The sequence below is a fragment of the Pyrus communis genome, chromosome 10 (assembly GCF_041283825.1).
Source record: "Pyrus communis isolate YQ-2024b chromosome 10, ASM4128382v1, whole genome shotgun sequence".
In the NCBI taxonomy this organism is placed as follows: domain Eukaryota; kingdom Viridiplantae; phylum Streptophyta; class Magnoliopsida; order Rosales; family Rosaceae; genus Pyrus; species Pyrus communis.
In genome coordinates, this window is record NC_142574.1 from 23,654,033 (window position 1) to 23,668,463 (window position 14,431).

The window sequence follows — 14,431 nt, forward strand, 5'->3', positions numbered from 1 at the left end:
TTCTTGGTTTGGGTGTGCTTTTGTGCTCAATTAATTTGATCATATCTTGATATTAACTTGATGGATTTGATTGAAATTTTTTTCACCTTGTAGGAAATTATCTAAGCTTTCCAACGAGTATTTTTTCCTTTTTTTCTGAGTTCGGGTTCGGGATTTATTCGAGTTTGAAGCCACAATGGTCAAGATTAGGGTTTTTAATGATGTTATTGTCGTCTCGAGCGATTTTCGGAGAATGCTCGGAACTTAATCCCGATTTTTTCACCTCACCCAACACAAACGTAGTTAAGGAACACGTTGGTTCAAGAATCGTAGAAATCCGACTAGATTTGAGTATAGAAATGTGGATCGGAACGCAAATGAAGTTGCACAAAACTTTTGCTCATTGTGCAAGGGTGTGACATATTTCATGTGGAATGTATCCTATTTGTAAAACATCAGATGACCTAACAAATTAGAACTAAATCTTCACATTCTATGACATCAAAAGTGATCTTGGAAAATAAATCCAAGTGAAATCCACATCCAATGGTCATTGGGTTGATTTAGAATTAAGTATTTATGTTCCTTTAGCATGTGGAACATTGACACATATGCCACTTGCAACTTATGTAACTTGACTTGATACACTTCTTGCTCATCCTTTATACACCTTCAAAATTGAGGACAATACTGTATTTTTACTCCGGATGAAAGCAAAATTTCATGTAAAAGATGCAGTGGATTAACAGTTGTTCTTAAGTTTTTGCTTAACTCGCTCACTGGTTTGCTAACTGCACCTATCAAAGGGGTTTACATACCCAAAAGTTGCTCACAGCTTTTGCAACACCTTATATATTTTCCAGAATTTCTTAGATATGCTGCATCAAAACATGTAATACAATTGAATTCACATGTAAAATAACAAACAAATGCTGGAAATTTCAATGCAGCCAAGTGACTTTGACTTTACACAAGAAAAACATAGTCTTCGTTTGTTATAGGTATATTGTTTTGGTAATCCGAAACTATCCAACACACTCCGCTAACCAAACACGGCCTCAGTTTCCTCGCATCAAACGAACATTAGCTGTGTCGTATGCATAATTGTTTCATGTGTCTGCTTCAGCCAAACCATGGTTGAAAATGTACAAAAAACACCAGCTTTCAACTTAAACTTGTGAAAGTTACTAGCTGGTTCTTCCCTTGTTTCATGCAGCAGTCGAAATCAACGGGTGACTCGATCGAATTTTGCAGTTTCTTGCTAACTAATACACATACAGATTGTGATGCTATCTAAGTCAACCTTGTCCTCCCATTGCATCCAGTAAAAATCTCCTAAGCCCCTCTAACACAGTTCTCTAACCCCTTCTTTCTTAAACAACTAATCACTTAAATAAGCACACATATAATCTGTGTGTACATCCAAATTCCTCTTTCTCCGTCACTCTAAGTTCTCCCCTAATCTCTTTCTCTTAATTGATTATAGTTTTTCTTAATTGTCATTATCGCTGTGTTATTCTTTAATTAGTTACTTTTATTCCTTAATAAACAAGCACAAGCAATTTGAGTATCATTGTAGCCTTTCACAGGAAGTTGTAACTCTTCATTTTATTCTTGTGATTGTGTCCAAAACAATTTCATTTCGGGGTTTACGGGTGTTAAGCATTTTGGATTAAGGTTTTCGTGTTCAAGATTTTTATCGGAAGGATAAGTATATAAAAGTCTGAAACGACGTAGCTTGAGACATAAGCACAATATCAAAACCAAAAAGTCGAGTGGAGGATTAAACCTTTGTGGGAACGTATACGCCTAGAGTCCATTAAGTTTGATCCTAAAGTTGACTCATTCAAAGATTATGAACAATCCTTGCAAATTAAAGATGTGTTGCAAGATAATATCCCTCATTCATGTCAACACTCACCTCCCACAACTGGGAGTTACCTATTTTCAAGGTGATTAACCATCAATCTATATGGTGCTTGAAGCCTGAAGCCAATGGCTTGATCGAGAAATTGCGAACGCGATAAGTGATGTGATTATGCCACTGCAAGTGAATGTTTTCATCAACATTAACCCTTGATTTCATGTTTCGGGAGTGGATTTTTGGAATGGGAGATACTTTGGTTTGGTTGATTTCATGTTTCGGGAGTGGATTTTTGGAATGGGAGATACTTTGGTTTGGTTTAGTCCGTATTGGTTTGTATTTTACTGAATTTTCAGACTGAACATTGCCTTGTATACAAATGCAATGGCGAAGCCATGAATTATCGCTCGGGATGAGGGACAAAATATAAAGGGTAGAAACTTCTACCTTCTTTTTGTCGCGCTCCACAAAACACATTCGTTTGTGAAAACTCAAGAAGCACTTTTGTGGAGCCAAAAATAATCAAGAGGCGACACATGGATTTTTGAGTAAAAGGACAAAATTACCCTCGAGACACACCATGTTTCCTATGCGCGAGCAACGGGCAAACATCCCTCAACCAAGCCAGAAGTGCCCAAAATAGGTAACAAATTCAAAATGATTTCATCCATCCTCATCTTATATTCCCTACAAGGTATTTACTCCATAACCTTCCAAACATTCAATATAAATTGAGTTAATTGGCCAATTAATGGATTTATTACCTAATTAATCCATTAATTGCCAAATAACTCACCCATTACAACCAAAAAACACCCAAAGGCCGGCCACTCTCTCTCCCAAAGAGGGTCGGCCATACTCTATATATTGGACCCCATTTTCTCTGAAAAGCTAAGTGACACACTCTTGCAAAACTCCCAAAAACTCTCCAAACATTTTTCTCTCTGAATTCTAACTTTGACATCGGAGGTTCTTCGGCCAAATCTCCCCCTCCCATTCATCGTGGGCGCGTGAGGCTATTGACCTTAACCAAAGATGTTGATTGTTTTGTAGGTGCAATTTTGTCAAAGAAGGAGAAAGCGAAAATTTGCATCCACAAATTGGTGCCTTCATTAAGAGTTGAGATTCACACTCATAGAAGACTCTCACGCAAAAAAGTATTTTTCTCTATTTTCTAGTCCACTTGTATTTTTCGTACGTTCTTATTATTAGAATTTTTTATTTGCAAAGATTCATTGATAAAATGTAAAAGAGAAATATAATGGCTAGAAATTTAGAAAATTCCACAAGTGAAAATTCCAATATTCAAGAAATAGGACCGCGGAGATCCACGAGACTAAATGTGATCTTAGGGGGAGTGGCACCACCACCACAAGGTTTTACCATAGTAACCACCGCGGTGGCTACCACGACAATCATCCACGACGAAGTCCATGGCTCCACCACCACGGCCCGAGCCATGTCACTCCATGCCCAACGCGAGCCCAATGCGTTGCCAACCCGAGCCCAAGCCTAGCGGCCCAGCCTGCTCTTGTGGCCCAACCTACCCTCGCAGCCTAGCCTGCTCTTGCGACTCAACCTCCTCTCGTGGCTTTCTAAGCAGCCCCAATCGGCCCAAGATTAGCTCAATCATCCCAGCTTTAAGTTTCAAGACCTACGATGGAACCGGGGGTATTTTTACCATATTTCTCCGCAGATTTGACATTTCCCAACTCAAATCTCACACTCAGATTCTACCACTCTTCCACTACTTAAGGAGGTGCATTCCTTCTAGACCTTTCCAATCCAAATGGTGAACAACACTTGTCTCGACAAGTCATAGAGTTGACGAGCGCCCTCGCACAACAGACGACCTTGGTGAATCAGCTCTTGCAGCGTACCGAGATGCAACATGCCCCGGACGAGGAGTCCCGAATTAAGACAAGGGCAGACAAACCTCTCCAACAGCGTCCCGGTAAGCAGCCCCTCAAACAGCCACGATATGAGCGTTCTGGCAATTTACACTCCCAATTGGGTCCTTGGGATAACGTATATTCTCGTCGTAGCATGCAAATGAGCATGCATTCCCGATCAAGCCCACAGACGAGCATACGTTCATGGTTGAGGTCTCACTCCGCTTATCAACATGGATAAACTTCCAAGCTAAGTGTCCATTCACAACTAGGCTCGTGAGGAGCATTCTCCACCTCACATCGGAGTAGGCAGCACGGTAGACAGAAAGAAGCAGTTACTCAATCCAACTCAAGTTCAATTGGCAGTTTGCTTGCAGCTCGTTCGCCTGTCAAGAAAGTGCCACATGCACTACAGCCGTGATATAGACAAGTTAAACATCGGGAATAGTGGCTTAAACCCACATGTCACAACTGGGGGCAGCCGAAAGTTCCACTGCCCCAACAAAGGTAAATTCAAGAAGAAGTTGAGAGACTCCTAACTGAACAATTGTGCAATTTCCAACGTGATAAGGCTGCTAACGATGCGCTTCAACGAGACATGACCAACATAAGCATGTCACCATTCACGAATGAGATCGAGTAGACAGATCCACCTCGCGGGTTCACTATGCCTCACTTCAGTCCGTACAAGGAAGACGAAGATCTAGATCGACATCTGAAGCATTACTGCATTACCATGATCCTCTACAAGAACAACGATGCGCTTATGTGCGAAATTTTTGCCATAACTCTACAAGGCGAGGCACAAGATTGGTTTCACATCTCTACTGCCGCAGCCGATCCAGAGTTTCAACGAACTTTCCTTTATTTTCACTAAGGAGTATTCGTCTAACCGCTCAATCAAGAAGACATCCGACCATCTCTTCAGCATCATAAAAGACCATTGGGAGATAATTCGCGATTATGTTAAAAGGCTCAAAGCAGAGAAGGCCAAGATTGTTGGCTGCAATGAGGACATAGCAACGGCATCATTCAGAAATGGGCTTCCCACCGAACACCCTTTATTCGGAAAACTGATCATGGGAGAATAACTGACCCTAGCAGCTTCGTATGCTTTGGCGGAAAAACATGCACTATGAGATGAGGTCAAGCAGTCTAATGAAAACGAATTGGAAAAGATGCATATAGAATGTTCCCATACTAGAGAATACTTAACAGCTGAAACATTCACCAAGTTCACAATTCCAATCAGCCAAATTCTCCGTCAGCTCATGAACGAACCTTGTTTCGAACTGCTGCCACCCATGAAAGGCGATCTTACCAGGCTGGATCATACAAAGTATTGTGCATTCTATCAAGGATCGGGCCACACTACCCTGCTTGAAGTGGAAGCAGTATCTTGAGAAGCTGACAAATGAGGGCCGGTGCAACGAATATCTTAACAGGCCAACAAAACAGCCTACACAAGCAAGGGAAGTTTCCATCACCCTTTGAACCCGTTAAGGTTTTTCCAAATAAGTTCGAAGTCTCAAGCAGCTCGATGAACAAGGCTTCGCAAGCCAAGGATTATCCAGTTTGTTATACAGTTTCTACTTTCCAGCACAGTTGATTTATTTCTTTATTCTCAATGAAGATTCAAGAAGTTATTCATAAGCCTGGCTCAACTGCTGTCTACAACAACTGCACAAAATCCTTTTTGGGTCTGCTCTCTAGTGCGAAAGGGTAAACCAAATCCCCGACACCTATGTGGGTCTGCTCTCCAGTGCAAGAGGATAAACTAATTGCTCTCCAGTGCGAGAAGGTAAACTAATTCCCCAACACCCATATAGGTCTACTCTCCAGTGCGAGAGAATAAACTAATTGCTCTCCAGTGCGAAAAGGTAAACTAATTGCTCTTCAGTGCGATAGGGTAAACTAATTCCCCGACATCCCATCTGGGTAAGCTCTCCAGTGCGAGAAAGCCACATAGCTTAAAGGATAGAATGCTTGAAGATCGAGTAAGAATCAAAATGGTCAAGGGGCAGTAGCCACTTTTTGCACTCAACAATTCACTCATCCAACACTTCATCTTCAGCAGCTTCGATTTTGGCAGTTCCATCCTTGACTGCTCCATCTATGGCAGCTGAGATATCAAAGTTAAGTAATTTCCTCATTTTCGACAAGTAGCCCAAACCGTAACCTATGCCATGCCATTTCCTCAACCCATGCCTAGCCAATCCTTGGCTTCAATCAAGCCGAGCAACACAAGCAAAGGCCCCTGCCACACCATCTCTTTGGCTCATGCTAAGCCAACTCCTGGCCCCTACCAGCCGACATGTCGCATCACCCCGATGGCTGCACCGCTACAGTACTATCCAAGAAGAAGACAAGGAAAATTAAATTCTTTACATCGGTGCGGCGCGGAGACGAAACAAGCAAAGAAAGATGATCTTTTGCACATGCAAGATGTAGAAGATTGCTAGAGGAGGGGGAACAAACATCCTCTAAGCGTTCTCTCTCTTGTAGGATAGAATTAATTGTTCTCCAAAGTTGATTTAACAATCTACTTAAGGTGGACTGAAATAGACTTTGAGAGGAATTTATTTCCCTTTCCTAGAATGATCTAATTTCATATTAAAGAGGGACTCTACATCAAAATAGGAAGCATTCCTAAGTTTCCTAGAGCAAGATTTCTACACCTGCTGCCATTTCCTACAAGCAGCCCAGCAGGTGTGGGGGCATTTGTGGAGCCAAAAATAATCAAGAGGCAACACGTGGATTTTTGGGTGAAAATGACAAAATTACCCTCGAGACACACCAGGTTTCCTACGCGCGAGCAGCAGGCAAACATCCCTCAGCCAAGCCAAAAGTGCCCAAAATAGGTAACAAATTCAAAATTATTTCATCCATCCTCATGTTATATTCCCTACAAGGTATTTACTCCATAACCTTCAAAACATTCCATATAAATTGAGTTAATTGGCCAATTAATGGATTTATTACCTAATTAATCCATTAATTGTCAAATAACCACCCATTACACCCCAAAAAACACCCAAAGGCCGGCCACTCTCTCTCCCAAAGAGGGCCGGCCATGCTTTATAAATTGGACCCCATTTTCTCTAAAAAGCTAAGTGACACACACTTGCAAAACTCCCAAAAACTCTCCAAACATTTTTCTCTCTAAATTCTAACTTTGGCATCAGAGGTTCTTCGGTCAAAGCCCCCCCCCAATTCATCGTGGGCCCGTAAGGCTCTTGGCCTTAACCAAAGGTGTTGATTGTTTTGTAGGTGCAATTTTGTCAAAGAATGAGAAGGCGAAAATTTGCATCCACAACTTTCACAGCCTCATCCATTTCATCTGCATTTGGAATACAATTCAATCAACGCATAACCCCATAACATGTCCAATGTAACCTTATCATGTTTCTTCACAAACCCATGTATTATTTTTTCACGCGAGTGTCTTAACTTCGCACACGCTTTTAGAGCAATGGGAAATGGTGAAATTATCAGGCTTTTCATCATTGCCTCTTGACTCAGATGTCATGTTATTGGAAAAGATACAAGGTATCTTCCAATCGGTTCTCTCTACAGTAGCTTCTGAGCGTGACATTCAAGATAGAGACAGTTAAGTGGAATGTTTCATCAAACACTTTGTGAACATGACTGAGTGACTCATACAATTTATAAGTATGCCTACTGGGCTCTATTCTCTCACTCAACATTGCATTAAAATACCTCTTGACCTCATATATCGGTTGTGGCGCATACTGGCCTTAAATAGAGCCTTATAAGACTTGAAGCTTGTTTGCACATCCAACTCCTTCATACTATCAAACAACATAACAAACTCTTGAATAATAACAGCCTTACCGTGGCCCTCCTTAATGATGACGTTCTATTTATTTTTATCCCAAAACCAAAAAGACGTTGTCTTAGCCTAGGTATTTAAAAGCATAAAACACAAAAGCAACGAAGTAGCGCAAAAGATTTCGGCGGCAGTTTAGAGGACCAGAAAGGCTAAATTCTTACTCTCAATGGTGATTTCCGGCGACTAAAAAGGCAGCTACCCCTCCTTATGCCCATGTAGCTTCGCCCATATTTGTATGTATTTCCAAGTGTATTCACCATATGCAACACCAACGTATGATGTTTTGGTTGAATTCATGTTTGATACTAGTGTCGAGATAGTTCTATATGTGTTTATTTTTTTTTCATAATCATAAGAACTGTATTATTAATAAGCTTATGTTCGAGTTTAATCTCGATAGTTGGGGTACCATTTTCGTTATTTGAATGGTCAATGTTTCGTGTTGATACTACTTGTTTTTAAGAATATAACATGGTATGATCTGCCCTCGAATAATAAAAAAAGTGGCATGCGGATGCTGGAAACATACTCTTGGGTTACATGAACTCTCCTTCGGTTTGCTTTGTTACCGTTATTGTGTCCTGTAAGTTTAACTTCATGCAGTTTATATTGCTACCAATACAATAGAATGTTTTCTTGTGAGCTAAGATAGTACTGCAGAGGAAAAAATTGTTGTCGAACTACAATGTTCTTTTGTGTAACAATTTACGCGATTATTGTCAAAACATGTGTTTACATTTATCACTTAATTTTTACGCTCCGCGACATGATTATTGCACCGGAGATGATTGACGGCATTATCGATGTATACAATGGACAAAAATCTAGTTGACATCTAGCCTGCAATTAATTTATCTCTGAGTTTTCAATTAGTTACAAGCCTAATAAGAACCATTCCTCTCAAGTAAAAAGACATTTACACATTGTGATGAGTAACTAACCGCTCAATATTTTGTTTCACTATCGACTCATGCAAGCTTCGTGATCAATTGCAATTCCATTCAATGGGAGGACCATTTGGGCCAGCCTTGGACAACATCAACAGAGTTTGAGTGTTGGACATGCTAAGATGAGACCGGATTGGGCTTTGAATCATGTCCTATTGTGATCCATTCCTCTTATAGGGACAGTTAGTCCCGGTTTATTTGGAATCTAATTTAACATTAGTCCACACTCCTTAACAAGTCCGTCCATGTTTTTTTTTTTTGTCATGGCTAGATCCCAAATCTAACTCAACATTCACCTCCACACATTTATTCGAGCCACGGTGGACAAAGAGTAGCATAACCATAGCGATCTGTTCTAAATTAATCTTATTCGTTGAATAATTGATCGATAGTAACTGCCATGACAATACTCACAACAAGAGATGAGTGGTAATGAGAAGCCAAGACAATTTACTACTTGAGTAAATAGTAAAGGCCATAAGTCTACTCTTAAACCTGCTCCTAAACCCACATCAACAAACCAACAGGATCATCTCCGAATCCTTTTGATGGTCCTGGGGATTTATGAATCGTGTACATTCATCGTACATCGTGCGGTCAATTTTTATCAAGTATTGTTTATGTTTATTTTTAAATAAAAATATTTAAAACAATTTTTGACTGTACGATGTACGATAAACGGACACGATTCACGGATTCCCAAATCGGACTCATCAACAAAATGGTGAAAATACTCTTTATAGTACTCGTTTGGTGGACCCAATTAGATAGGATAAGTCTCTAACGATGTAACTTATCAAGTTTGCCTTATCCGAATTTTTCGCTCAAGGCCAAACCTCCCATCTCTTCTAATACAAGCTACACTACCTAAAGCATTTTTGTGCAGTCAAGCATGTAAGATCGGCTCAATCTAAGGACCAGTCATGAAGTCTACCCTTGTGTGATCCAACTTGCTGGCCTTAGAGCATCTCCAAGATAGTCCACCAAAACTAAATTTGAAATGCCACATAGGATCTTTTGTGCTCTCTCAAAGTTGTCAAATGAGTTTTCAAATTTAGAAATGCCGATGTTATCTACACTCATTTTTATCTCCTACTCACCTTTTGTTAGTTTCTGTTATTTTATCTTCTTCAATTTATTTGATTCGACATACAAAAATCAAAAGGGGTGTGAAAGATAAAAAAAAGATTTATGAATAGCACCACCCGTTTAGAAAATGTCCTACACTCTCTACATTTAAATACTCTTTATGCCACTTCAAATGAAATATTTCTCATAAAATGAAATATTAAAAAAAGTCATATGCTGGAAAGTAATAAAAAGTACCAAGGTTTGTGCGACTCGTCAGAGCAAAATTGTGAATCAACAAATTTGATTTTCAAACTGTCATGTGTCAACAAATTTCTATTTTAAAGAGTCAATACTTAAAAAAAATTGTTAGAGATGCTCTTAGCCATCATATAACCAAGTAAATAATTTTATAAGATGACCGAAGATAAAGTCATAGAAATAATATGATGATATTGTCCCATTCACATTTTGTTCACTAAGCAACAACTGCTCTAACAAGCACAATAAACTCTATATTTTGGTTTGACATCGCTCTGTAAATTTATTTCAACTTAAATAAGGGGATGAAGAAGAAGTAACTTACTAAACTTAATTCAATCTAATGAATTATGGAGCAATTACAATTGGTTCATTTTTCCTATACGATTTACTAAACTTGACTCAATCTAGAGAACTTAACCGACACTAACAGATGCTTATATGAATTTATTGAGAAATGTTAAAGGGATTCTCTTGAAACTGAGACTCTCAAGAGAATTCTCTGCTACTTTACAGTTTAACGTTAATTTTTATGTTAACATTATAAAATATTATATAAAAAACATGAGCCGACAGAAAATCTATAAAAAATTTCACTTCTTAAAAAGTCCCTTAAAACATCTACACCAGTAAGATAAAAGACCAGAACAAAGGCAACAATGTTGCTCTCTCTCACCCAAAAAGACCCTGTCCAACAGTCCATAAAATCAAAAGCCGAGTTAACCACTACCGTCCAAATGCCTAGCCTTCCCGGCCTACGTCCTTTGGACAATCTGACGTTAGCGTTTCTCAAATTTCTTCCTGCATAAATCGTGATTTTTATAGGTTTTTAATTTGAAAAGACAGGTGACGGTGATCCGCAAGAGAAAGGTAAAAAGGGTGAAAACGTATAAAGGGGAGCAAGTGTGCGCGTGAAATTGTCCTGTAGTTTGTGCGGTGGGCTACGACACCGAGGCGGGAACTTTGAAGCTTAGGTAATGATAGAGTCAGTGTTGTCAGGTAATGAGAGACAAATATGGGGCCCCACAACGCCCCATTCACTGCCATCGTACACTTCCCGTCCACGTGCTCCTCAACACCTCCTCGTCTTTTGAAAAACCCTACCACCGCTTTGCCGCCGTTTCATTTACTTTTGGTTGCGGTTCGCCCTTTTGACCCACCAACAAAATGTTTGACCCAACGCCACGACAAGTTTTTATTGTTTTACATGGCAATTTAGGGATGCTAAATTGCTAATTGCTAATTGCTAATGCAATGCGAGTGGATTAGCTTTGGGACTTTCGGTAGTTTCTGCTGCTAACGAATCTTATGTAGGTTTATGTGTTTGTGGTTGCGTTACGATGATGATGGTGGCTCACACTGAGTATCGCCCTACCAGCCCTCCCTTATGTTTGTTGTTCTGGCTACTACTGGTGTGGTTACTTATGACGTCTAACGTGCCTCGATTACCCACGTTCCTGCTAATTCTGCAAATGCTTCTTCAATGTGGACATGTCATTAATCTTTTGTATTTTTTGGTTTAGTTTTTATATTTTGTTTGTGTTGCTTTGGAAAATTGTTTGTCACTATGACAACTATGTGGTTTGCTGTTAGTGATGGCTTTATGTGAGTGTTTCGGTGTTAGGTAGTCGTGTTTGTCATTCTTGTGACATATCTACTTCGGAACTCCTTGTTTTAATGGTGTGGTGTTTGTAGCAGCTGAATAGGAGTTTAAAATCATATACGTTTTATACGAATTATCTTCGGAGCACGAAATTAATTACTAGATAATATGTACCATACGACACTTCTTGTGATTGGTTGTTCTTATTAATAAAAAAAAAACTATCTCTCATCTAAAGAAAGAAATATCAATATGAGTCTATTTGCTTCTGATCCTCGTATATCAAATTTGAGTCTCTATACGAAATCGAACCTTATTGCACCAAAACCTAGTTGATAAGCAAAATGGTGAACCAACAAACAATGTATTAAGCAAAGATAATAATCAAGATGATGTTATTAACATTCTAAAAGAATTAGCACTAAATCGTTCAAAACGAAACAACTTTGTTTCTCATATCACACATTAATGGATTGGATTTCCACATTATCCAATAAAAACTCTAAGGCTTCCACGATAATGCAAAAACCAAACGACGTGCGTTTTAGCTGTCACATGGAAACTGACAATTATAAATGTAGGTCCACAATCCCAATTAGGAATTAACAAAAAATGTTTGGATCTGTGCATAAATGTCAAATACGCCCCACCCAATATCATCTTTACACGCATGCATTCAATGCGTCAAACCTATTTAAATTAATTTCGTTACCTTATTAACCCGTTTAAATACCGAATAAAAAAATAATAGGTTCCGATTTAGTTTTTTATTAATTTATAAAATAATATTTAACATTTAATATTTTTAATTCAACCCAAGGCCAAAGCTGTCGGCGTAAACGAAGACTGTCTCCTCGCCTATAAATACCCTCCAAAAATCTCCAACCCTAAACTCTCACTCTTCGGACTCCGCCTCCATTTTTCTCTCTCCGTACGGTCCAACCAATGTCTACTGTAGACGCGCTCCACCTCCGCGACACAGCACTCTCCCTTGCCGTCGAGCCGCCTTCGCCGCCGCCTGGTATACCTCGACCTCAGCCAAAGCATGCTGCACCCGTCCAAGCTGGCGCAGGCAAGGATCCGCATTTTAGAGGCGTGCGGAAGCGGCCGTGGGGACGGTTCGCCGCTGAGATTCGCGATCCGTGGAAGAAGACTCGGAAGTGGCTCGGCACCTTCGACACCGCCGAGGAGGCGGCGCGTGCATACGACGAGGCCGCGCTTAGCCTCCGTGGTCCCAAGGCCAAGACCAACTTCGGAAATCTCGCTCTTGTTCCGCCTCACTCGCTTCTCCTCGGCGGCGGCTCTGAGATGTTCTGGCCTCCGCCGCCTATGTACTTTATGTCTGGAGCTCCTGCGGTGGCGCCGATTAGGTCGGAGTATAGAGGGTACAAGCTTGAGAATGTGGACGCGGTAGGGGGCCAGGAGGAGAAGAAGATGAGGAAGGACAAGAAGCCGTTCTTATTCGATCTGAATCTGCCGGCGCCGCTGTTCTGAGCAGCCGCCGACGTTGTTTAAGCGTTTACTTGGGTGACATTCCATTTTTGCCCTTGGCGGTTACTCTTAATTTCTACCTTACATGTGTACAGTTATTGTAAAAACGGGAATAGTAAGTTAAGGGCGAGATTAAAAGTTAATTAACGACTGTTAATTCTGTTTGTACTCAGCTTAATCTGAGTCAGATAATTGTCGCAATTTGTTGCCCTTTTATTTATTTATTTTAGCATGAACAAATTATCATTAATTCGTTTCTTAGCCTAATACTAACAAATTAACAATGCCATAATCGTGTTTATCTCATCTTTTCTTTTCTCTAAATTGAATGGTGATTCTGTAACTGATATGGACATGAAATCTCTTTCCCTTTTATATGTACGCAGTTATGATGTAAATCCGTTATGTTTTGGGTTGGGCAGTGATTTTCACGCTTTCGTTTTCTCTAGCGCATGTATTCTCTAATCTATTTATTTTTGTTTTCTCTTTGTATTTAACTGCTACAAAAAATGTAGTACTACGAAAAATAGGAGAGTTTGGAAATCAACGCAAATATCGTCATCTTGCATTCTTGAGCCGCTAGCACTGCGGTCTATTAGTTTCCCTTCACTTTAAGTGAGATTTTCGATTCACTTGAATAGTAAGTTCGAGACCCAATTATTATAGCTAGCCTATTTGAGCAGTCGGTTTTTCTTTTAAAAAAATAAACTGTTCATTTGGGACGAGCGCAAAATGACTGTTTTCGTGTTCATTTGAGATGAGTGCGAAATGACTATTTTCGTTTGGTGATCAACTCACCAAAACGTGAGTCATGGGTCATGGGTTCACCTCAACCAAGTGAACCCACCACAGATATTGGGCTGGTGCATTCAACGTCCTTGACAGCAAAATCTCGTTCTAAACAAAGTTATGGGTTGGGCTTATAACTAAAGCCCAAAACAAAACAGACTAGGCTCTGGGCCCACCTATGATTGAAGGTGATGCAAACATTTTCTTCTCATTTCTCCCTTGTCAACGAAACCAATTGAGAAACCCTACACCCACTGGTTGCTTGATTGTCAAGAATCAAGAATATTAATCCCAGAAATTAATTTTTAATTCATTAATTATTGATTGCGTATGGTATCTTGACTGCCTTTCTCTGGTTGGTTAGGGACTAGTTAATCAGAGATTTGGAAAAAGTAGTAGCAACCGTAATCGCTAATTAAACATTCTTAATCTTCCTCTTGACATATAAAAAAAAACATTCCTAATCTTCTTAAACAATATTTACTATGTTTAACCTCATTCAATCCCATTGATCATCTTCTCATGACTGCCACAACATGCCATTGATCTTCAAGAAAATGATTTTTTCTAATATACCCTTTTTTGATTTTGACAAGAAAATAAATTCAAAATTGAGTGCAATAAGACGGATGCATTACTCTACACGGTTGGCATACTCAATTTTGAATATATTAAAAGCAGAAG

The 14,431-nt window shown here is 39.7% G+C and overlaps 1 protein-coding gene across 1 annotated transcript; it reads left to right on the plus strand.

Annotated features, from left to right (window-relative positions):
• The first annotated feature begins 12,340 nt into the window (after positions 1-12,340).
• Positions 12,341-13,208, plus strand: LOC137730340 (uncharacterized). Its single transcript, XM_068469405.2, has one exon. The coding sequence runs from the start codon at positions 12,413-12,415 to the stop codon at positions 12,959-12,961; it is 549 nt and encodes a 182-aa protein (XP_068325506.1). The 5' UTR covers positions 12,341-12,412; the 3' UTR covers positions 12,962-13,208.
• The last annotated feature ends 1,223 nt before the right edge of the window (positions 13,209-14,431 follow it).